A 10,130-nucleotide genomic window follows, 5' to 3' on the forward strand; every position below is an offset into this window, starting at 1 on the left:
TAACTCTTTAGTAAAAACGTTTTATATAAAAGTCATGTAGAAAAAATTACAATATTCACACGTTAACACAACCTATAAGAATTTGCTACATATGTCATTCAGCATAAAGTGAGACGAAAAGTGTGAGTCAGGACACAGCACAAACAGAACTTGCTATATTTTTCCATTCTTCTTTAAAGGTGTCCTGTTTGATATCCCTTGATAATCTTCCCCCAGGATAAGATCTGGCAAACATGCCTTCAGGTCACTCAGAAAATAACTACGTGGTGTGATTCCTGTTGCAATATGCCCTGCATGCAGTGATCAAATCTGATAGCAGAGGTCAGTCCTGTGCTGAAATCACCAAGCCCAGTTCATCTACAAGGAGAACCTACAAAAGTCATTTCTCCAAGGTAACAGACACACAGGTATGTAGGGAATGGCTCTGTTCTCCAGCCTTTCTGGCTGGGAGAAAATTTCTGAATATTGAAATCAGAAGGAAAACTGTAGAAATGTTTTCTGTTCTCTGTCAAAACAGATGATTTGAGAAGGAGCAAAACCGAAGTGTTCCAGTAAATGGTGAAGAATTTCACATATCTGATTGCCACTGAACACAGCACGTGTGACACTGTTAAACAGCTGGCAGAAGTTAAACCTCATTATTTTCAGCTTACACTGGTGTGTTTCTTGGCCCTAACCTGCCAAAAGAAGGGTATTCCTGAAATTCTTGCTGCTCCAACACAGCATTTGAGACAAGCTACCTGCTTGTCTGAATGGCCAGACAAACACAGGGGCTGTGTCTGTTAATCCCCTGCTGCTGACTGGGCAGGAAGATGAACCATGCCTGTTTACTGGTGAGGCCCATGTGCAGGGGCTGCTGTGATTTAATTACCACAACGTGCAGGTCAATGGGAGGGTTCCCAAGGCAACCCCAGTATATTCAAAAAATAGACAGCCAGACTTTATCCTGCCATCTAAAGTAACATTTGCAGAACTGTCTTCCTTTCCCTCCAAATTTTTTTCCACCTTTCCCACTGTTTCCTGTGAATCTGGGCAAAATGCATTCATGGTGCAACTTGCTATTCCTCCACTGACAATGCTACAGATGTGCTGATTTACACTGCCTGATTTTTACTGTGCACTGAGCCCATACAGTCTAAAATTTTAATACAAAATAGTAATTTTCATAGAGTTAAAAAATATACTGTTCATTTTTTAAAAAAATGTATTTTACAAAAAACATTGTGAGAATTTTCCACCCATTCCTAAAAATTAAATCAAATAATTACAGCATTATCTAAATAAGCAGCATTTTTCTAAGTACAGATAGTTGTGCCTGTTTTCCTTAAAATGTTACTCATCGGGGTGTGTTATTCTACATTACATCCTACCAAACACAGACCAGTACAAATAAACATGGAAGAATCTTGTCATGCCTAACTTGCTGCAAATTTCTCACAGAATTCAGTATTTATGGAAACCCACCTTTTTTTTTCTGGATCCAGTTCTTGCTGTCAACAAGTGTAACAGCAACTGCATCACTGAACTTACTGGGAGCCTGGTGAGATGTCTGCAGCAGAGTAATTAAGTAAATAGGCACTGTTACAAAATGTTGATCAAAACACAGATTGATTTTAAAAGCTCTTCAGTGTCATTCCAGCAGCTGTTCTTATGTACAATATGCTGCACAAGACAAATGTGTTTACTCAAGACACGATCCTGGAGAATGCTTAAGCACATACTTAATTTCAAGCATGTGGATACCCTGATGCAGTCAGACTGTTCGTGTGCTTAAAATTAATTAGGTGCTTAAGTGCTTTGTTAGACGAGATGAAGATGTGCAGCTTCTGCAAAACTCCTGTTCAAAAAACTTCGGGAGAAATTCCACAGGCACTTGGGCACAATATGTACAAAGGCTCCTGATATATTCAAGACAGGGTCCCAATGGAGAGCACAAATAAAATTTGATATCCAGTCTCAGCCTTGAGTAACCAGACCTGAAGCATCCACCATCCCTCGTGCCACAGCTGAGCCAGCCTGGAGCATCTCTGCTGCTGGTGAGCACTTACCTGCCCAGGGTTCTGGTCAAAGGTATCACCTGAGGGCTGTGAATCCCTCACACATTCCCAGCCTGGCTGCCTGTGCCTGCACAGAGCATTGCCACACAGAGCCAGCTGCTGCTGCTCTTCCTGGCTGCTGGGACAGAACTTGGCATGCAGTGAGTGAGCTGAGAAAGGGCAGGCTGCTCTTTTTGGTATCGATACAGCTTTTGCTTGTGATCCCCTATTTTATAGGAATTTAAGCTGTCCCTGACTAGAAAAAACTGGGCCGTTTGGAATCATGATTTTCATGTTTTAACTGATCATAAAGGCTCCAAAAAAACTTGCTTCTTTGTCCATGTCAACTATGTCACTGTTGCTGACAGAGACAAAAATCCTGTCCTCTCTCTTCAGCTGAAACACACCACCTTGATAGATGGAATAAAGTCCATATTCTGCCTTTTTAGACCAGCAGCTTGTTCTTGCACTCTTCATGAGCAAAATGGGCTCAGGGTAATTGGTCAGTTTGTAAACATACTGGACAAGCTGTTTGGGGTTTCTGATTTGTCCCAGCAAATCTGAGTCCTCGTTCTCATTTTCACGGAAGCGAAAGTAAATTTGTGAGTAGATGTAATAAAAGCCCGTCTGGGGTATCACTAACTCTCCATTTCTCAGCTCCACGTTGTAAAGGAAGGAGTGGCCTTTTCTTGATGATTCCCAGTTGTTTATCTTGTGTCCAATTCCTCTTCTGGGCAAGGGATTTACTTGAAAAGAAAAAAAGAAATGTTAACTTAAAAAACAGGTAGTGTTAGTGTTTAAGGTCTGCTAGCTGAGGAGCCTGGTTTTTAATAACAAAGTAAGGAAACCTGCTCTTCCCAGCAGCTCATTAGGTCCATTCTCACAACAATTTGATGGCCCATAAGTAAGCTTTATGTGGGAATGAACATGAACTGCCTTTATTTTTAATATTTGTGCTCCCAAATAAGGGGAAAAACATGTTTTTACTTAGTAACAAAGTTAAAATATCCATTAGTGTTTGAGAGCCTCTGAAGCTTCAGAAAGTCGAGCAAGCCCTTCATTAACATGGTCTGAATGTCAAGTCTCTCCTGTCTGTCTCACATTTCTAATAGGTCTGTCACCATAGCAGCTGGGACTCGCACAACCAACAGAAGGAAATGAAAGAAGAGAGGAAAACTTAACACTAGAAGGACATTTAAATTTCTTTTTCCCCCTAATGAGGGTTCCAAAAGAAGAGCTAGGGAGATACCCAGAGGAAATGGTCTTTCTCTCTGTTTGGTGAGAATTAGCAGAAAAAACCCAACGTCTGGGACAAGACAATTTGTTTCCTACTACTAACTCAATACAAGTATTAAAAGGTGTTTGTAAGCACGAGGCTAGCAATGGGAGAGTAATTTAATTGATTCTGTGGTCTCTATCTCTGGTTAAAGGTTTCTCCTTACTGCGTGAGGACAGGGAGCTCCTCCTGCTGCTGCTGCCCGTCAGGTGCGCCGCGATCCTGCGGATGGGACCGCGCGGCTGCTGCCCCTCCGTCTGTGGCAGTGTCAGAGTCCTTTCAACTGAAAGGAAAAAGAAACCCCACATCAGAAACAAGGACTTTAGAAAGCACATCTGTTCCATCTGACTTGATTTTAAGGAATAGCTATGTCACTTTTTAATTGACTAAATCATAGTCTGATGGCTGATTATTGGCTAGTAAGGCTCAAATTCTGCTTTCACTCTTGCTCATGAAATGTCTTTAAGTGCCTCTTTGTTCTCCTTTTTCTCCTCCCTCCGCCTTAAAGTTATCAACAGACAAAACCCATAGTACTCAATTTTATGGTTAAATATTCCTAATCTCCCTGTGAATTTCCACTTGGAGGTTGTAATGCTTTCACCCAGCATCTTCAGTGGGAGCTTCAGCAGAGCTATTCCTTAACTGATCTCTGCAGCTCTGTGCTGCATGTTCCAGGAGCTGGGGTACTGGGAGGGCTTTTAAACATCCCCCATACACATGGGACTGACATCTAGAGGCTGAGTCCTCTGCATGTACCTTGGTTACCTTGTTCTAACCACTTGACAGTAATTCTGGCTCCTGAAAATTTACCTTCTAGTAATAAGTAATCATTTTTCGATGATTTGAGACCAGGACAAGATCTTAGTCAGTTTTCTGCACTTTTAAAAAATCAAGTCATTACACATCAAGTGCCACTAGCGGCTCCTTTTTACCACAGATAATAAAATTATTACAATACCGTTGATTGCAGATATGTTTTCCTCGTAGCTTCTTGACATCATCTGCCAACAAACACAGTAAAAATGAATTAGCTTGTCAGCTGAGGCTGACAGGGGCAGGAAAAAGACACACCGTTTTTTTAACTAATGAATAAAGGAGATTCTGGATTTGATCAACAAGCAAATAGGAAAAAAAAAAGGTACCTATTCGTTTGTTGTAATAAAGAATTTCTATGTTTACATCTTTTAGGTGATGAAAGACATGGGAAAATATTTTCAAGAGCTCACGCATAAGTCTGTTGAAAAATCTGAATCTCATGCTTCTCTCAAATAAGAGAGTGTCCAAGCACCAGCTTCCATTTGCAGAATACTTGGCAGTGTGAACTATAGGGTCTTAGATCTGAGAAATTAAATTTAATTTGTTTTTATACCTCTACCTGTCTATCTAAACTCTTAATCCAGCATATTTTACTTTGTGCATTCCCCTTCTTCATAAGAGTTTGCTGGCTGCTGAGACAAACCATTTTGGTATGGACAGTGGTGTAGCAGCACCAAGGGTGGTGATGATTTACCTGGGTGGCTAATAAAGCCTGTATTGCCAATTTTTGATGGGTTTTGTCCTGCCACATTTCTGTTTATCCATCTACCCTGATAGTAATAGTAGTATTATCATAATTGTAACTCATTTCTGGCACCCAGCCGATGTTTTTCTAAGCAATCAGGGAGCTAGTAGGTATATTAGATGTGTAAACATCCACCAATTAAAACAATGCTTTCAGGGACTTCACTGGCACAGCTTCCACCAAAGGAGCCGAGATCTCTGAATACAGAGAATCTGCTTTGGACTGCAAGATCTGTTTTTGCCAGGAAATTTCAGCCAGAAGAGAATGTCTCTGGATTAACTTGTTTATGTGCTGGAGATGGGATTTTGAAAGCCGTTCCAGAAGATTTTAGCCTCTGTGATTGATTTTTCAGCCAGGCTGACTTTGTTCTCTGCAGCCAAAATGATGTGTATGGTGTGTAAGTCACGCAGGAGGTGCTCTTTGGCAAGGTGCTGTGCCTGATGCTGTGTGCCCACTTGCTCTTTCCTCCATCACCGCATCACACAGCTCGTGACTGGACCACTCTTGGGCACCTTTGTACCTCTCCCTGTGTTACGTTTAATCTCTTTTTCTCTCCTCAGTCTCCCTGTTTTTCCAAAGAGGCAGTGACAGCTCTGATAGCACCATCATCTGTATGATCAGGTACCCTTTACCCTGAGGTATTTCAAATAAGCCAACCCACCACTGGAATTTGCTTAGTAAAAGCTGATAGTCTTTGCTTTATTATTTCCTGGATGCAATGAAACCAACGACTTTTGTGGGTTGTTTTTTCCTTTGCTTCAGTGCAAGCACTCTGCAGCTGGAGCTGTGGCCTGACAATTGCTTTGCAATAAAACAATCTGAGCCTCCTTTATTCTGCTATTAGGATTCCTTCAGCTGTAACAACAGCAAGCACACTGTTCCCAAATACCTTCTTAATTAACTTTCCCAGGTGCCACTTTACTTCCCAGCAGGGATCAGCCTCTCTGTCTTCACTTTCGATGAGCTCCAAGTTTTGGATGGAATTTCCGATCTCCTCCCCGGTGAGACAAGCGATGCCGCTCTTGGAGTACGAGTCCTGGAGCTGCAGCAGAGGGGAAAGCCAGGATTTTTCATCCATGTGTTTGCAGCTGTGGTATGTCACTATATTCACTAAGTGATCAGAAACAGACTTTTCTCTAAAGCATTTGGTAGTATGGTGCAAGTAGGGCTATATGAACAACAAGAGGATTTACTTCATCCTGATGTGACATATTTATATATGAGGGCATATCTCACATGCAAAAATATGCTTGCATTATCTGCATGGACATAAATCTGGTATCCACTATTCAACTTAATAGGTTTTGTGAAGATTCAACACCCAAATCCCTGATGTTGGAAAGTCTTTAGATTCTCTAGTTCTGCATTAGAAGCATTTCTTTAGCACAATATTGTCTTTGAAACAAATTACTGAGGATGAAATTAAATACTAGAACTTAAAAGTATTTTCTGTGTTATATTTTCTGCCAATTGCATTGATAATCCAGACCTTTGCTGTTATATATATCTGTACCATATCCTCCCCATATGCCATTTGGTGTCTCTCCTAACACCATTTGTCCTAATAATCCAGACAACTGAAATGACATTTGAGTCCAAATAAAATTATAACGCTAGATGTTTTTGACATGAAAATATCAAATATCTGTATCCCCTAGTCATGGAAAAAACATTTTTTTTTTCCCTGCAAAGATTGAAGAGATTGGCAAAACTCCTTTTAGCTCCAAGGGAATCTGACTGGGAGGTGGAAACCTCTCTCCAAGCTCCCTGCGGATGTGACTCCAGCTGGCGCTGTTGGTTAATGTGGGAGCACAGAACCCGAGAGCAGCCCTTGTTTGCTTTGAACTGGGCTCCTGCTGCATCAGCTACAGACTGGTCAGGCTTGTGGAGCCAGCAAAGCACCACGGGAACTTGGAGGGAACAGCAAGAAACATGCAAAGCATTCAGATAGAATCCTGGTAATAGCATTTAAATTTCACTCTTTTGTTGTGTTAAAGAAGCTTGGTTTGGTTTGCTAAACAGATGCATTTTTTTCTACAAGGACCAGTTTTTAGCTGTCCTTGAGACTGGGCTATTGAAAACAACAGGTGGATTTTCTCCATCACACTCCATGCTTTTCCTGGCTGTTGGAAAACAAAGGCGTTTAGGAAGAGATTTCCTGCTACAGGGGCAGGAGATTTCACCTCCTTCAAGGCCCACCTTCAGTTTGCAGCAGCATATTCCACTGAGCTTCAGCTAGTACTTGAAATTATGTATTTTGGATGCAGCAGAAGGAAAAGGGTGTTTGTGAGGGTTTCTGTGTCTTTGCCAAGGAGTATAGTGGTATTTTTAAATCAGGTTTCAAGACCTCAAAATGATTAATATTATGTGCTCATTAAGGTAAAACTACAGGCTCTGAACCATTTAACTATACAATGAGCTTCTATTAAAAAGTAGTTTGACGAGTTTAAGAAAAAAAGCCAGACACAGGCGAGTTGTGAGGTTACTGTTTATTCTCTTGCAGACTTGTCACAGCTCAGCTCCCAGCTCTGCCCTCCCATCTGGGAGCAAACAGTCCTGTGCCTCTGCCTCCACCTTACCTGCTCACTTTTCCCCAAAACAGCTTTACTCTCCTGGCACTGGAGAGTAAACTTACTTTGTATGCAGTTTGAAACCTCAGGGAACGCAACCCTGTAGCAGCACATTATGGAACCGAGGACTGGAATTTCTCTTGTAAGATTTAATCAACTGAGGTTTATCTGCAGCACTGAACCCTTTGGGGACACAGCTCCTGCAGGAATCTTATCTTGTAGAGCCTCTGTCCTATGTTAGGAGTGGTTACTGGAATGTTTTTGGAAAAGAAGGAAGCCCGAGGTTGTTTTGCAGCCCTGTATCCTGAAGCGTAAGAACTTTATTGTCTCAGTACTTCCTCTTAAAGCAAAATAGTTAAACAAATATCATACTCCTACTCCTAACCATGTTACTACAGCTGTAATGGACAGCTAGTAGCTACAGACAGTAGTTAATGGACAGACAGTAGTAATTACCAGCATGCTTTTTGTAGAGATAGAAATACCTGCAGTCTGTGCAGCCACAGTAATTTGGGGAAGGTGTAGAAATGCAGCTATTGTGAAAAAAAAGGAAGAAAAATGTGCAGATAAAAGAATCACAGTTTATCTACAGAGATTTATTCCACATGCACCTGGTGGATGTGGGGAAGCAGGCTGTTTCTAGATGAAGTTTTTCCTGTTTATTGTGCACCAAATGGCACATGCAGGAATATGTGGTTAAGGTACCCTCTTCAGAGCTAGCAACCTTTGTTTGCAGCCCAGCACAACTTCAGTTTGGACAGATTTAACCCTTCACAACAAATGCAGGCTTGTTATCCTTCAGAAATGGTGAGCTGTATTTTGGGCAAGTCCCTGGGATGTGGTTGTGTCCCAGGTGTACATGTTTGAATAGAAGGAAGGAAAAGATAACTGTGGTTACTAATTACTTAGATTGGCATGTTTGTTAGCAAGGGACTCTGAACTGTGTGCATGAGGAAAGGAGGATGCCTTTATATATTTTTCTTCATTAGCAATCACCTAACCTGATTTCATAAAGTGAGCACATTTCCTGTGACTCCCCCCATTGGACAGCCACAGCTGTAAATTCAGCAGGAAAATATGTTTTATACATTTTGAAAGTATGAGCATTGGCTCTTGTTGCAGAACACTGCACACCCTTTGCCTCAGAGAACTCTGACATCTCAGAAGACTTCACCTATTAAATCTAATGTGCAGTAAATATATATATATAGCATAATATGCATATCTACATCATTATTAATACTGTTATTAACTATGCATTACTGAGTGCTTATATACAATAGTAACTTACATTTATGCAATGCTTTCTGAAGCTGTAGATGTACAGAACACTTACCTGCAGGTAGGTTTACCTGTGTGCCAGGAGTAGCAACATCCAGGCACAACTTACAGCAGGACAGTCAATTTGGGGTAAGACACTCATGGAAACCCTGAGTAACAAGGGTCCTTGAAAAGCAGGGCCACAAACATGGGACTAAATCCAACCTTCCTGGAGTGTAAATGATCTTTTCCAAGAAGAGGGAAGAGTTAAGCAGCAGCTGCCAGGCCTCAAGGGTGGCTGCAAGGAGACCAAAGCATCTAGACTATACAATGGGTATTTTACAAGTTATTCTGGGGGATGCAGCGTCTGGTACAGTTCCTTTAGGATTAGTCACAGTCTTAAAACCATGTATTATCCTACAGGAAGCATCCACGAGGCACTTGAGCTTTCCCCAGTCCTCCTCGGCGGTGTCTGGACTGTGCAGCTGACAGAGCCTATTCCACCCAGCCCTCCCGCACCGCAAAAGTGATGAGACGGCGAATTTGCGCCCTAATGGGAAACACATTTCCTGTGAAAGCGCCGAACTTTGTTTTCTCGAGTCTGACACTCTGTTTTCTGCCCCGGCTCTGAGCCTTTCCCCGCGCACACCCCCCGGCCCGGCTGTGCCGCAGACAAAGGGCAGCGAGCGGAGCTCTTTGTCCGCGGGGGCTCAGCCCGGCCCAGCCCAGGGATGCTGCTCGCATCCCCCCCGCCCACCGAGCCGGCCTGTCCCGGGGCACAGAACGGGCGGCGCGGCTCCCCCCGCCGCCGAGGCCCCGCACAGACCTGTCGGAGCTCGCTGGTGAAGTAGAGGAAGGTGACGGCCACGCACACGGACTGCAGCAGCACGGCGGCCACCAGCACGGCCCCGCAGGTCTGCGCGGGGCTGGGGCCGCCCGCCGGCAGCATCGTGGGGCTGGCTGGGGCGGCAGGGCCGGCCTGGGGGCTCCGGGGGCTCACGGCCGCTGTCCCGCGGTGAATGCAGCCCCCGGCGGCCGCGGCGCCCAGCCCGCCCCGCCGGGGGATGGAGCGGCCGGGGCGGGGCGCAGGGACCCTCCCTCGGCCGTGCCCTGCCTCCTCTCTGTTCCAGCCCTGCCTCCTCTCTGTTCCAGCCCTGCCTCCTCTCTGTTCCAGCTCTCCCTCCTCTCTGTTCCAGCCCTCCCTCCTCTCTGTTCCAGCCCTGCCTCCTCTCTGTTCCAGCCCTCCTCTCCTTGCTTTCCCGCCCTGGAGTCCCTGCCTTCCCGGGCTGTCCTCCCGGTGCCGCCGCATCGCGGATCGTCGCTAAGATGTGCGGTCACTGCTCTCAGCGCTGCTGGAGCATCTCCGAGCAAACTCCCTGAGAGTTTGCCACCAGAGAACGGTGGAAGATGGTTTTTAAAAGACATTA

The 10,130-nt window shown here is 44.0% G+C and overlaps 1 protein-coding gene across 1 annotated transcript; it reads right to left on the reverse strand.

Annotated features, from left to right (window-relative positions):
- TNFSF10 (TNF superfamily member 10) lies at positions 1–9,743 on the reverse strand. The gene is made up of 5 exons (XM_053952237.1): positions 9,530–9,743; positions 5,763–5,915; positions 4,271–4,313; positions 3,479–3,595; positions 1–2,782 (listed from the first exon to the last, which is right to left on the reverse strand). The coding sequence occupies exons 1-5, from the start codon at positions 9,650–9,652 to the stop codon at positions 2,334–2,336; spliced, it is 885 nt and encodes a 294-aa protein (XP_053808212.1). The 5' UTR covers positions 9,653–9,743; the 3' UTR covers positions 1–2,333.
- Between the last annotated feature and the right edge of the window lie 387 nt (positions 9,744–10,130).

The sequence above is a fragment of the Vidua chalybeata genome, chromosome 10 (genome assembly GCF_026979565.1).
Source record: "Vidua chalybeata isolate OUT-0048 chromosome 10, bVidCha1 merged haplotype, whole genome shotgun sequence".
NCBI lineage: Eukaryota > Metazoa > Chordata > Aves > Passeriformes > Viduidae > Vidua > Vidua chalybeata.

What these genes read in the sequence shown, in the direction of transcription:
- TNFSF10 (XM_053952237.1), bottom strand. Translation starts at nt 9,652, where the DNA reads ATGCTGCCGGCGGGCGGCCCCAGCCCCGCGCAGACCTGCGGGGCCGTG. An exon ending in AAACATATCTGCAATCAACG is followed by an intron (nt 3,596 to 4,270) that starts GTATTGTAATAA and finishes TTTTCCTTTCAG; the next exon opens with TTGAAAGGACTCTGACACTG. An exon ending in GAGCTCCCTGTCCTCACGCA is followed by an intron (nt 2,783 to 3,478) that starts GTAAGGAGAAAC and finishes TTTCTTTTCAAG; the next exon opens with TAAATCCCTTGCCCAGAAGA.